General features: G+C 38.4%; 1 protein-coding gene across 1 annotated transcript; it reads left to right on the top strand.

Annotated features, from left to right (window-relative positions):
- The first annotated feature begins 868 nt into the window (after positions 1–868).
- Positions 869–9086, top strand: igf2b (insulin-like growth factor 2b). The gene is made up of 4 exons (XM_067435797.1): positions 869–1040; positions 2089–2239; positions 4196–4377; positions 6150–9086. The coding sequence occupies exons 1-4, from the start codon at positions 972–974 to the stop codon at positions 6384–6386; spliced, it is 639 nt and encodes a 212-aa protein (XP_067291898.1). The 5' UTR covers positions 869–971; the 3' UTR covers positions 6387–9086.
- The last annotated feature ends 5937 nt before the right edge of the window (positions 9087–15023 follow it).

Raw genomic sequence — 15023 nt, 5'->3', positions numbered from 1 at the left:
ATGTAGATTTTTTATTATGTATATGTTACATATTATATATTTATTATTTTAAAGTGTATTATATTCCCATATGGGATTTATTCACATATTAATTATGATTTAAACCCATTTTAAAAGAAGTTTTAGAAAGGCAGTAGTAGACATTTTGGCCCTGCATTTCATATCAGATGGAGACTAGTGTCCATGAAGAATAACATCTGCATCAAATAATGGCCCTTATTGCTTTGCCAGGTGATGGATGACATTTCCAACTTAATTCAATCAAACCAATTTAAGTTCAATTCAAGTCCAGCTAATTCTTCATTATATTCTCAGTGCTCTGAATGGGTCAGGCTGTAAAGTGAATTACCATCATTACAGCCACTATTCGCGCGAGGATCGATAAGGCAGGTGGATATCAGAGGAAATGACGGCGTACAGCGTTTCATGTTCTCTCCTCACCATCCGGGCACTTTCCATTGTAAAGTGTTACACATCGACTGTCCTGTCAGAACTCTGTCTGCTGGATAAGTACACTCATATTGATGGCTTGTGCGTGTCTGCGATTTCGAACGTTGTCTTGTTTACTTGTTTATTTGTATTTTATTGTACAATAGTTTTATTGTATTTATTATGGCTGAGATGGCGTTAAAATAATGATTTTTCCGTTTCAATATTTTAGGAAAGAACATTTTCTAATGTTCATTGACCTTTTTGTGATCTAGAATTCTTGGAAAACAGCAGCAGGGAGCTCGGCTGGACTGCTGGAGAGCCACTGACCACCTCGAGTTTTACCTCTCTCACGGACATGCGCACCAGTAGGGAGGGGGGTGTTAAGGGGCGGGTTTGGGTATATAATACTTCTCTCACAGAACTTTTGCCTGTCGCCTGATTTTTGGGACAGCTCCACACAACATTCTAACACCAACTGGGGAAACTAAACAGACCTTTTCAACCAAATACAACAGCACCGCCTTTTTTTAACCATTGTCATGGAGGACCAACTAAAACATCATTCTGTTTGCCATACCTGCTTGAGAACAGACAGTTTCTTAAATAAGGTAAAGAAAATCTTTTAACAACCTTTGGGAAATCTTGGACGTATCTGGAGATGATTGAGTTAGTTAGTCTCTCTCTTTCTCTCTAAAAAAAAATAAATAAATTAAAAATAATATATATTAGAAATTGGATTGGAAACTGAGAGATTTGAATGCACGAGCAGTTCGCGTAATGCAACGGAGATATTTTTTGACACTCTTGATAACAGCTCTAAACACCTTGACAGCGCTAAATGTGGAGTATGAGATATTGTACAAAAAAATGACATTGATTTTTTTGTAAAGCGGATTTGAACCAATGTGTAGTAAAGCGCTTTACAAATAAAAATGTACTTGACACTTCATTCAGGATACGCGCGCACGGGAAAGAAGTTGCGCAAGGGGGCGACAGCACTTTAAACTGGGTTTAAGGAAATTATATGCTGAGTTGTGAGGAATGAGATAGCTGTGTTTATTGAGCAGTCTTGCAACTTGTTGAACGTTGTGTAAGAGTGTACAAGTGGAGATAAAAGCGTTTTTCGACCTGGATAAGCATCTTCATGTGTTAATTAAAAAGTCGATCCATGCATGTACAATCCCAGCGTGTTTGAAGGATTGCATTGGCGATTTCAACGCACTAAAGGAACCAATGCCCACCACTAAAGGAAGCACTCGTCACCTTTTTAGTGAAAAATCAAATGCATTACTACCATTTCCCAGGGTGTATTAACTATTGCATTCGTTGAATTCAATGCATTGAAGAAACAAATATTAGTTATTCATAAGACTGGCCTCTTTTTTGTTGCTAAAACCTACATGCATTTATAGAATGACACATGATTCCAGTGTTGCGTGTATACATGCTTTCCATACTGTATATTGACACAGGTTTTGACCATGTGATCAAGCAGATAGCTGAAAAGTCGAGGGCCATGCATGCAGTCATAGTTTTGCATTACTAAATTCAATGCCTTGAGGAAGCTAATAATAGTTGTTCGGTATCATGTTAAGCATTATATTAAAAATGCAATGCACAAGCATCTAAACTAACTAAAACACATTATCTCCACAGGTCATGAAGATGTACTGGTCCATACGGATGCCCATTTGCATAGTGTTTTTAACCCTGTCTGCCTTCGAAGTCGCTTCAGCTGAGACGTTATGTGGCGGAGAGCTGGTGGACGCGCTGCAGTTTGTGTGCGAAGACAGAGGCTTCTATTTCAGTACGTACATTTGCACATCTCTGGGTTTTCTTTGCTTTTAGTCGCGAGCCCTGCCAATTGTATGTCACCAGTGACCAGAGTTACGAGCGAAGTCTCTGCAGATTGTGCTGACTGGGCGCATTCTCTCGCGATATCTGTGATTGCATATGAAAGGGATGCTAAATGAGCCACAATGGTCTGGTTGTTTACTTGCACATTCCGCCAGGGAAAGTAATAGTACCCAAGTGGCATTCCATTCACCTCTCCAGAAATGTTCCCAGGCTACACTCAATTGAAAAAAAGCTGTTTGTCCTCTTACACGGCTGGATGGATTGAGACAGCTTCATTACTAGTTTAGCGTAACGGATACTAACCAATAGCTTCGCACTAGTTCAGATTGCTGACTGTACGATCCTGATCCAGATCCAGATCCAGATACATCTGCTGGTTTTAAACAGCTCACACACACGGAGGGGGTTCGGGAGCACAACTTTTTAAATATTTGCCGTCTTCCTCACGCCAGCACTGACAAACAGACAAGGCCTTTGTGTTCTTTTGTCCACAGAAGCCTAACTACCCCGAAAGATCATTATCCAATTTGGGCCAGCGCAGATTTTCCCCCTCCATCCACCAGATCCACTCCTCAATGTTTCCCATCCTACAATCAAGAACACACTTTCAGATCATTGCGGCTGTGAGAAGCACAGATCGTTCACATTATATTTGACTGGAAATCAATTATTCCTTCCTTTTTCCCGGACCTGCGCCTCCCCTTCCATTACTGTGTCCTGTAGCTTCGCTCTTTCATGCCAAGTCTGTTCTTCCACCCCTCCCCCCTCCTCTCTTTCATGCTCTCTTTATCTCTGCTGAGCTGGCAAAGGACAAGGTCAAAGGATATCCACCATTTACTCATCCAAACAGAAGCGAAGACTTTTGCCCTTCAACTCTCTCTTGCTGTGTTTTTTGCTGGCTTTCGATCTTCCATTCCTGGGACCGCGTTGCAGGGTTGTCGGCGAATTCTTCGAAACAGATTTCGAATAGCTCAATTAGACGCGTAACAAGATCAGTCCAGACGAGAAAACAAATAAACAGACTCCATTTTATGCCACAGATTATACGCCGCAGATGCGTCCCAGTCAAAACACAATGAATCGATAATGAAATCTGCTTGGACAATGGAACCAGGCCACTGTAGCTTGATTTACATTGAGTTGTTTGTAGGGTTTGTGGAACGTTTGATGGCAACTCTTTGGAGATACTGAGATTTTTTCTTGTTAAAACAGCCAAACGCTCTGTTTTCCCCTAGTCTAGATTGTTCGAGAGGGTCTTCCAGCATGCTATATTAGTGTTTTCATCTGGATCTCCAGCTGGCTGAAAAAATAAATAAATCAGTCGCTAATATACTTGTTTCTTGGCTGGTTCTTGAGAGCTTTTTCACTTTTCAGCTGGTCACTCTGGATGGCTAGTTGTTTACCCAGCTAAAAACCAGCTTTGCAAGTCTCAGAGAAATGGGAATTTAAAACATGAATGGTCATGGCTGATTAAATCAGGCTTTTCCATTAGAGTTTCCTGGTCAGTCAGCTGGTCTGATTGTCATGTGCCCCAAACCAGTCAAGCCAGCTCAGGCTGGTAGACCAGCAAACCAGTTTAGGCTAGAATAGTTTAATCAAGAATGTATAATTCTGCCAACATTTACTTCCCCCATCATGTCCTTCCAAACCTGTATGACTTTCTGAAACACATAAGAAGACTTTTGAAGAACTGTTGACCATGCAACGAAAGGCAATGGGGTCCAAAGGAAAATTGGTCACCACTGACTTTCACTGCATGGATACAAACAGGTTTAAAAACACAGGTTTGTGAGGACATTTTTGGGTGATCTATCTCATTAAGCTGTTTTCTTCATCAATTTTGTCTGACATGTGACCAGAGTGTATTGAGTCCATAAACTCATGATCTTCATTTGTGTCCCTGCAGGTCGACCAACTAGCAGGTCGAACAGTCGGCGTTCTCAAAACCGTGGGATTGTGGAAGAGTGTTGTTTTAGCAGTTGCAACCTAGCTCTACTAGAACAGTACTGCGCTAAACCTGCCAAGTCAGAGAGGGACGTTTCAGCAACATCCCTACAGGTCATCCCGGTGATGCCCGCATTAAAACAGGTAGGTGGACCGTGGGAATCAACAACAACTCTCCAGTACTTTATCACACGCAACATCTCGATTGTCCTGTTCTTTCTGCTGAACTTGTCCATCCTGGCATGTGGGTTTAAAGAAAACAGTGAGCCAGAGTAAGGAACTAGTAAGCAAGTATTGCCCTAAAACTGCTGACCAAGTGGAAAATGATATGATATAAGCAAGAGGTCATTTATAGGTTGACATTTTCCTGTAGATTTACATCACATACTTGGATTGGGTTACAAAACCAGTGTCTTGAAAATGACCTGGATGTTGACTAGCTAGTAAGACATTGGGGAAAAACTGTGCCATTATCTCCTTCATTGTCTTTCTTAATTTTGAATGTTGTTCTTTGTCAATATAAGAAATTGATAGCCCTTTAAATAAAATATATAAGGGATAGTTTGCCCAAAGTTAATAATTTCCTCACCATCATGTCCTTCCAAACCTACATGCTTTCTTCTGTGGAGCATTGTATAGACTTAAAGGGTTAGTTCACCCAAAAACGAAATTCATGTCATTAATGACTCCCCGTAATGTCGTACCATACCCGCAAGACCTCCGTTCATCTTCGGAACACAGTTTAAGATATTATATATTTAGTCCAAGAGTGCATGCAAGTGTATACACACTCTACTGTCCATGTCCAGAAAGGGAATAAAAACATCATCAAAGTAGTCCATATGTGACATCAGTTAGTTCATTAGAATCTCTTGAAGCATCGAAAATACATTTCGGTCCAAAAGTAACACAAACTACGACTTTATTCAGCATTGTCTTCTCTTCCGGGTTTGTCTTCAGTCCTCAAACAAAGTTTCTAACGGTTATGAATCAGCGTATTGATTCATGATTCGGATCGTGTGTCAAACTGCTGAAATCACATGACATTGGCGATCCGAATCATGAATCAATACGCTGATTCATTACCGCTTGAATCTTTATTTGAGGTTTGAAAACTAACCGGGAAGAGAAGACAATGCTGGATAAAGTCGTAGTTTTTGTTATTTTTGGACCAAAATGTATTTTCGATCCTTCAAGAGATTCTAATGAATGAACTGATGTCACATATGGACTCCTCTGATGATGTTTTTATTCCCTTTCTGGACATGGACAGTATAGTGTGCATACACTTGCATACGCTCTCGGACTAAATATAAATTTCTTAAACTGTGTTCCGAAGATGAACGGAGGTCTTACGGGTGTGGAATGACATTGGGGTGAGGATTTTTGGGTGAACTAACCCTTTAAGAAGGAGAATGTTTGGAAGTAAATGATGGAAGAATTGTCATTTTTGGTGAACTAGGCTTTTAAAAAATTAAGGTGTTACATTTCGTTTTCAACTAGATATCTAAATACAATTAATTTATTAGGTTGCAATTAATTGTCTAAACTATAATACTGATCTGCCAACATTGACGCTTTATGATAAATTAAAATAAATAAATTAAATAATAAGACATCACCGTTTTCTCCAGAACGACTGTACAGCCGAATCAAATTTTGTTGCAATATTTTCCTGTTTAACACTGTGAAGCTGCTTTGAAACAATCGTCATTGTATAAACGCTATATAAATAAAGTTGACTTGACTTGATTTTTGGCAAAATATCTGCAAAATTATATTATAATTATATTTCTTGAGGTTAAAAGAGTTTTGAATCATTTTTAGAGATCTTCCAAGCAATCGTAGAACTTTCTGTGATAATTTCAACCTGTCTCAGAAAACATTTTCTAACGCTACTATTACTTTCGCAACAGGAGGTCCCAAGAAAGCACGTGACTGTGAAATATTCCAAATACGACGTGTGGCAACGGAAGGCCGCCCAGAGGCTACGGAGGGGCGTCCCTGCCATCCTGCGGGCCAAGAAGTTTAGGCGGCAGGCGGAGAGAATCAAGGCCCAGGAGCAACTGCACCACCACAGGCCTCTCATCACGCTTCCCAGCAAGCTGCCGCCCATCCTTCTTCCCACAGAAAACTACGTCAGCCACAAGTGAAACCAGGATCATTTGCACAGAGTCGATAAAAACAGACTAGGGGATCAAAGCTTTTTGTCTCTGACGTCATTTCTGTGGCAGTCCTCTACAACCCTTCTTCCTTCCCCACCAGACGTGCTCACACGCTCTTCAAGTTTCTATTCTTGCTGTTTCGTTCACCAACAAAAAGGCACATTATAAACGAAAGGAACTCAATTCAGGTGAAGAAGCAAAAGAAAAAGCAAAGAAGTTGCGGAACGCCAGTTCGGAGGACATCAGAACGCGAGGAACAGCTCGAGCTAGCATGAAAGAACCCATTCCACTGCATTCTCCCGAGACAAACGTATCTCTCTTTTAGTCCTTTTTAAATATTAGTTTGCACCTGTAACTATAAAGGGACATCCACACTGTAAGGAATTGTTGTAAAATTAGATTCCTGTTCCAGCACCTTGTAATCACAAATGAAAAGCAGAGAAGTGTCTGCGAATTGCACATCGCCACGGATTACGTCAAAGTTCTTGTTAAGTAAATAAAAAAAGGCACTATTTTTTTATGGACTATGAACGTGTAGCTCAAAAAATGTCATGGTGCTAGCTTTGGGAATGGACTCAAAGGAGAAAGGGTTGAAAAGCATGATTTTTTTTTTCCTTTGAAACTTTATTAAGCTTTCCGTTTTAAGGAAAGTGTGACTTTGGAAAGAGAAAACAAGAGTGGCTGCGGGGATATCGCCGCATGCCGATGCGTACATGAGACACGCGACGTATGCCCCGTGTCCCGACGCTGCCGTTGCGATGAAGGAAGGAGCAGTGTGGGGACGCTGAAGGGATCATGTTCAAATGCCTGGACGTGAAGAACTCGCCTCCTTTCGAGCGTGGCTGCACAAAACCCCTGCTTTGCACTGCAGGAAAGAGGGACATTGTGACCTTGAAAAAGTGGGATTGTTTGTATTTTCTATGTTCTTTTTCGTGAAAACGCTTAAAGGAAAAAAAAAAAGCAAAAAAAAAAAAAAAGCCCTGTTTGGTTTCTGGTACCGTGACATTCTTGTTGTTGCAAAATAGGCTTTGTGTTTTTGTAACGTTATTTTACAGTTCTGAAGAAGAAGAAGAAGAAAAAAAGGCACAAATATCAATTCAAAGGGAAAAAACGCAATAATGTCGACTAACATATTTTTAACGTTTATCCGTAGTATTCACATGCTTTTGCCTGAGAAACAAATACTTGAATATATATATAAAATATATATAGAATAAATATGGAAATATATATTATAATTAGTTTCCAGGGACATCATGTAATATTCTTTTAGTCTGAGCTGTATCTTGCGTAATGAGCCGCCAAGCTTCTTTTTGTTTGTTTGTTTAAGTACAAATATGGGCACTGTATAAAGGCATTATTTATTTTGTTATAAAATTATATATTAAAATCAGTCCAAATACAGTAATATACATAGCACTGATGCTCAACTGATGGATTTTATTTTATATGCTCTCTTTTTTTTCTTTCCATTTTACATGTAAATGCTTTTTGTAGATGCTTTGTACCAAAAAAATATTTCCTTTTTTCCTTTTGGTTCGCCACAGAGCTATTTTAAAATCAATATTTTAACAGCAGCTGTAGCCTGGATTGCTTAGGCATGTTGTAATACAAAAATAGGCACATACTCAGAATACTCTCTCTCTCTTTCTCCCTCCCGCATGGCTTTTTAATCTGCCAAATGGATTTCTGTTTATAAAAAAACAAAATCAACTACAAAAAAAAAAAAAAAAAACTTTCCTCACATGGATCTGGATATACCCGGTCTCTATATGCCACGATTGTACACAATCCCGATACAGTTTAAGCCACTTTAGTGCCATTTTCAATTCTCGTATTGTCATTTTTTGGCGTCTCTAAGGTATGCCATGTTTTTGGGGATGAGAAGAGCCTGTCCCAAGTTCAGTGCTTTTTCTTGTTGCCAAGTTAAAAATCTATTATGATGTCACCAAGATCAATTATGATGTCACAAAGAGAGGACTGTTTATACGTCCCCTCAGTCTCACCATTTTACAATAATATGCCCTAAATCCGTTTTTTCAAGTCCTCCATCTATCTTCATCTCAGTTGTTGAAGGGCTACCATACGTATCTACCCTAATACTCAGGAAATATCAGCGGATTTATGTTCAAAAACCCAATACAAGGCCATTTTCTTTGTGGTTTCTCAAACAAGGACAACAAGCCAACATCGTTTCTTGTATAAGCCCCGTCTTAAGGTCAAAAAATGATACTATAGTATCGCTTAGTACCTTGAAATTTAGGTCTAAGTGCCTGCGGTGTATCCCTCTGCCTTGATAATCCAATATTTATCTGATTCATATCAGTTGTGACGAAGCAGTGCAATTATTATAATTACTATCATTATTTTTATTATTCGAACATCCCATATTTCCAGAGACATTGCCATTTTTCTATTATGTTATTCCTGCAAGGACTGCATTCACTGTTGTTCTTTCCAAACTGGTTACTTAACTTTCCGTGCGGAAAAGGCGCTGTAAGGAAAACGCGCCCCTTTTGCGCTAAAAATGAAGGGATCTTTTGTCTTTCATTGGCAACAGTTTAATATCAGTAGCCCACGCGGCCTGTGTGTATTTTAATTGATTTAACCTCTGCACGCTAGAATGTCCGAAATGCACAATTCATGTACTTTCATTTTTAATATCAATAAAAAACATTTTATCAAACATGTTTGAGTCATGTGCAAGTGTACGTGTTTTTATTGTCGTAAATGATTTAGTAGACCTACAAAGAATTTCCTTGATGCTTTTAGCATCTTTTCTGCACTGGCTGAACTGCAGAAGTGTGTCAACGAAGGAAAAGGCACTAAAATGTGACCAAACGGTGAACAACTGACAGCACGTCAGCTCCGCACGCTAGGGTTCAACTCAGATGAAGTCAAGCAAGCTCTTGCAAACTTTGCATCTGGCTGAAGTCACATTGACATCCCCACGTGCGCAGAATCCAAGAAGTGATAAATGCAATTGTTACCTTAAAGAGTGATTTCTTCCTGACTGAACCCATACAGCTAGTTTTGTTGGCATAAATGATATTAAATAATATTTTTGACTTCAATAAAACATTTTCATCTACACTATGTTCATCTTTACCCAACTGACATATCAGCAGGATTTCAACAATAAACAGAATTCAGAATTTATTTGTATTATTTTTTTTTTATATATATATATTTTTAAATAAAGCGGTTTGTTAAATAGTTTGCCAGGTCTACTTAGGTAAATGGAAACCCTATTTAAAGAGGTTGTTCCACATTATTAAGCAAGTCACAGTTCTCATGAAATATGGAGAGGAAGATAAAAGACATGAAATGGTGCAATGTTACGCAAAACTAATATTGTGTGAAAACTGAATGGAGATTATCAAACTATCAGCACTCGGTCAGATAAAAGCTTATTAAGGAAAGTTGCTGTCAAAAAATAATTTTATTAAAAGGACAGCTATAAAAAAGCAACTGTTGAGCAGGAAACAGGTATTTGAAGCTTCTGGAGTGTCAAGAACCTCATACAGTCTGGCAGTTGTCCATAAAGTTGCATTTCAGCCACATTTAACCAAATAAAAATGCCTACAGTGTGTGAAGAACTGTTTTATTGATGTGGTGTCTTATTTCATTGTTTTTATACCATATAGCAAAAAAATGTCAGTTATAATCTCCACATATCTTGCAGAAGTCATGCTGACACCTTCAGAGACCCTAAAGGGACCTTCCATCTCACAATCCAGTCCAAATCATCAACCATTAACTTGTCTTTGCTGGAATGTGGTGGCCACCAACCAACCAAACAGCCAACCAACCAACCAACCAACCAACCAACCAACCAACCAACCAGATTCATGAGTAAATAAAACTATTTCAAAATTAGTCTTCATGTACACTATATTGCCAAAAGTATTAGGACAACCCTCCAAATCCTTGAATTCAGGTGTTCCAATCACGTCCATGGTCAAAGGTGTATAAATTAAAGCACTGCGTCTACAAACATTTGTGAAAGAATGGGTCGCTCTCAGGAGCTCAGTGAATTCAAGCATGGTACCCTGATAGGCTGCCACCTGTCCATTCATGAAATTTCCTCACTACTAAATATTCCACGGTCATCTGTTAGTGGTTATACTGAATACTACGTATAGTGGTTGGGCTTGGCAACTTAGTTCCAGTGAAACGAACTCTTAATGATTCAGCAGATCAAAACATTTTGGGCAATTTCATGCTCCCAAATTTGTGGGAACGATTTGGGGATGGCCAATTTCTGTTCCAAAATGACTGTGCACCAGTGCACAAAGCAAGGTCCATAAAGACACGGATGAGTGAGTTTGGTGTGGAGGAACTTGCCTGGCCTGCATAGAGTCCTGACCTCAACCCGATAGATCACCTTTGGGATGATTTAGAGCGGAGAGAGAGCCAGGCCTTCTCGTCCAACAACCGTGTTTCAAGAAGAATGGCAAAAAAATTCCCATAAACACACTCCTATTCTCCTTGTGGAAAGCCTTTCCAGAAGAGTTGAAGCTGTTATAGCTGCAAAGGGTGGGCCAACTCCATATTAAACCCTACGGATTAAGAATGGGATGTCATTGAAGTTAAAATGTATGTAAATGCAGATGTTCAGTCTTAAGTAAGGGATTTTCTTGTCGTTAGTTCTTTCATATACTGTACCGCAGCCAAAGGATGACAGAAAAAAACGGATGCTGCGAAAATTGCATTAAATATTTGTAACGTGTTTAACTGAACAAATGAATCGCTTGCATGAACCTGATGAATGCTCAACAGTGGCTTTTAATACAATTTATTTATTTATTTTTGACAGAAACATTTCTTAATAAACTTTTATCTGACCAAGTTCTCTTGTGCTCTAAATTACTCACAACTCTTAAGATAGTTTGATAATCTCCATTCAGTTTTCACACAATATTAGTTTTGCGTAACATTGCACCATTTCATGCTTTTTATCTTCAGAAAGATCTTTTTTCCTCTCCATATTGCATGAGAACTGTGACTTGCTTAATAATGTGGAACAACCTCTTTAAATAGGGTTTCCAAGTAGACCTGCAAACTATTTAACAAACCTGTCTGAGATTGATACCATTTATCTAAAAAAGATATGGAGAAATAATACAAACAAACTTTCTTTGAAAAACACAAATCTGAATGTTTGTTCATGATGATTCATGTTATCCAGCATGAGAATGTTCCAAAGAGCATAGTTTGCTTATTTGATTAGGGACCTAACAGGGAAGAACATTATGTCTTATTAATTTTACAACATTAATAATCATTTACATTGTGATCTCAAATGTTTGCCCGCCGTATTAATTCACCTAAATCAAGTGATCATATTGGGGATGTTTAGATGATAAACCTGTGAAACTTTTGTGCATTTTGCATGTGCTGTCAAAGCATTTTTTGAAAGCTGCTTTAATACATCTTTATTACACAAAATAATTTATTATAGCAAATGTAATCATTATTATATTACATAATCATAAATGTAAGCATTATTATTTCACCAGAGACAGATGGTACTGCCATTATTTACTCACCCTCATGTCGTTCCAAACCCTTATGCTTTTATTTTTTCCATGCAACACAAAACATGAAATTGCACATTTCATAGTGACCATGTCTGTCAAGCTCCAAGTAAAAACACAACATAACATAACATGAAATATCATTAAAGCAGAATATCCAACTATCAACCAGACAAACCAGTGGTATTTTTCCATTATCATAATAGTGCAATATAATATAATTGTATATTTTAAGGTGCTTTGTGGTGTTTTGGTCCCTTTTTCATTGAAATTTCATTGGCAAAAAAAGTAAATTTTCTATTGTCAATACACCGATCAGGCATAACATTATGAGAAATATTTTGTTGGTCCCCCTTTTTGCTGCCAAAACAGCCCTGACGCGTCGAAGCATGGACTTAACTAGACCCCTAAAGGTGGGCTGTGGTATCTGGCACCAAGATGTTAGCAGCAGATCCTTTGTGTCCTGTAAGTTGTGAGGTGGGGCCTCCATGAATCAGACTTGTTTGTTCAGCACATCCCACAGATGCTCGATTGGATTCAGATCTGGGGAATTTGGAGGCCAAGTCAACACCTCAAACTCGTTGTTGTGCTCCTCAAACCATTCCTGAACCATTTGTGCTTTGTGGCAGGAGCATTATCCTGCTAAAAAAGGGCCAGAGCCACCAGGGAATACTGTTTCCATGAAAAGGTGTACATGGTCTGCAACAATGCTTAGTTACACCCTTCAAAATAAAGGTGACAGGAAGAACCAAAAATGGGGTTTCAAAATGATGCCATAGAATAACCATTTTTGGTTTCCCAAAGAACCGTTTTGATTAAAGGTTCTTTAAAGAACCATTTTTTTCTAACCATTGTATAGTCTAATGAACCTCTTTGCACTTCAAAGCACCTTTTGTGCAATGTAAAGGTTATTTGGACATTACAGGTTCTTCATGGAACCATACACCCTGCCAAAGATCCATTTAAGAATCTTTATTTTTAAGAGTGTATAGATGGTGCGTGTCAAAGTAACATCCACATGGATGGCAGGACCCAAGGTTTCCCAGCAGAATATTGCCCAAAAGCTTCACATGGTCTCTGCTGGCTTGCCTTCTTCTTATAGTGCATCCTGGTGCCATGTGTTCCCCAGGTAAGCAACGCAAACACATCCGGCCATCCACTTAAAAGAAAAAATGTATGTAAAAGAAAATTTGATTTATCAGACCAGGCCACCTTCTTCCATTGCTTCGTGGTACAGTTCTGATGTCCACTGTTGCTGCTTTCGGCAGTGGACAGGGGTCAGCATGGGCACCCTGATTGGTCTACGGCTATGCAGCCCCATACGCAACAAACTGCGATGCACTTTGTATTCTGACATCTTTCTATCAGAACCAGCATTAACTTTTTACTGAGCATTTTGAGTTACAGTGGCTCGTCTGTTTAATCGGACCACACGGCCAGCAGCCTTCGTTCCTCACGTGCATCAGTGAGCTTTGGCCCTGTTGCCGGTTCACCACTGTTCCTTCCTTGGACCACTTTTGATAGATACTGACCACTGCAGACCGGGAACACCCCACAATAGCTGCAGTTTTGGAAATGCTCTGACTCAGTCATCTAGCCATCATAGTTTAGCGGCAAGCTCTGGCGAGAGCGCTTCAAAGGATTCCAGAGAATGCAGTCGTGTAAACTTTGGTTCCGACCACTTTTGTTTCCAAGCAAAATGGTTGATCATTGCTTTGGCAGGTTTCCCGATCAGTTATGACATGCCACTTTTTGTGTACAGGGACAAAAAAATTATAATAAAATATGCGTGGACCAATGTGTCTGAAATTGTTGGAGTTCCTGGTGAGTTGTTGATGTGTATTAACATTATGCAACACATTAACCAGGACAGTTATTGTAATATAGGCTGCACACAAGTTAATGAAGATCATCAAGATGTTTAAACTTCTATAAACTTAACCATGAGCACAAAAGCCACACCACACAAATGGCTTTTAAGTTCTTTCCATCGATCTATCTATCTATCTATCTATCTATCTATCTATCTATCTATCTATCTATCTATCTATCTATCTATCTATCTATCTATCTATCTACACTGTCAGAAAAAAAGGTACATTTCTATCACTGGGGCGGTACCCTAAGGTACAAAACCAAAAAGGTACTAATATGTACCTTTAAGGTTCTACTATGTACCTTTAAGGTACTAATTTGCACTCTTAAAGTACTGATATGTACCTTTTAAGGTACTAATATGAACCATTTAGGGGTGAGTAAGGTACAAAGATGTACCTTTTCACTTTTGTACCTTAGGGTACCGCCCCAGTGACAGAACTGTACCTTTTTTTCTGAGAGTGTATCTATCTATCTATCTATCTATCTATCTATCTATCTATCTATCTATCTATCTATCTATCTATCTATCTATCTATCTATCTATCTATCTATCTATCTATCTATCTATCTATCTATCTATCTATCTATCTATCTATCTATCTATCTATCTATCTATCTATCTATCTTTTAATTTAACATTTAAATCATTTCATGAGGTTAACTTATACCCTACTAGTGATCAGTCTGCACAAATGCTGATCAACATGTTTGTTTGGTTTTGTAGCCCCTTTAAATACAGTTTTAAAAAAAGACCAAACATTTGATTTACATCAGAATGCGTCAGCGTGTGCACAAATCTTTCTACAGTGCCGTTGGCAGGGCAAAATTTTTAATTTTGGTGTGAACGCACAGTTTTTCTGCTTCTAACACTTTAAAAAAATATTGTTGGTTTAACTTAAAAATGTAAGCAACCTAGTTGCCTTAAAATTTTGAGTTTATTGAAATTAAAAATTTGAGTTGATACAATGAAGGTTTAATAAATAGAAACTAAAATATTATTGTATCTGAACCACATAAAAAAAAGATAAACCATGAAAATAGCACAATTTGACATGTTTCACTGCATCATCACAAATAAAACACAATTACCCAATATTCTTACAAAATCTTTTAATAATATTTGAATAAAGGTTGTCGATTCTCAAAAATGTTCATTGTATTACATTTTTTCTCAATTGCTTAAACACTATTTCAGAAACCTTCTGAA

This window comes from Pseudorasbora parva, chromosome 25, assembly GCF_024679245.1.
Source record: "Pseudorasbora parva isolate DD20220531a chromosome 25, ASM2467924v1, whole genome shotgun sequence".
Classification (NCBI taxonomy): Eukaryota; Metazoa; Chordata; class Actinopteri; order Cypriniformes; family Gobionidae; genus Pseudorasbora; species Pseudorasbora parva.
The sequence above is the reverse complement of the archived record's forward strand: the minus strand, read 5'-3'. Positions and strand labels throughout refer to the sequence as shown.

Bases quoted from the DNA above. Each gene is read 5' to 3' on its own strand.
- igf2b (XM_067435797.1), top strand. From the start codon at position 972: ATGGAGGACCAACTAAAACATCATTCTGTTTGCCATACCTGCTTGAGA. The intron at 1,041-2,088 runs GTAAAGAAAATC...TTATCTCCACAG, and splicing joins CAGACAGTTTCTTAAATAAG to GTCATGAAGATGTACTGGTC. The intron at 2,240-4,195 runs GTACGTACATTT...GTGTCCCTGCAG, and splicing joins AGACAGAGGCTTCTATTTCA to GTCGACCAACTAGCAGGTCG.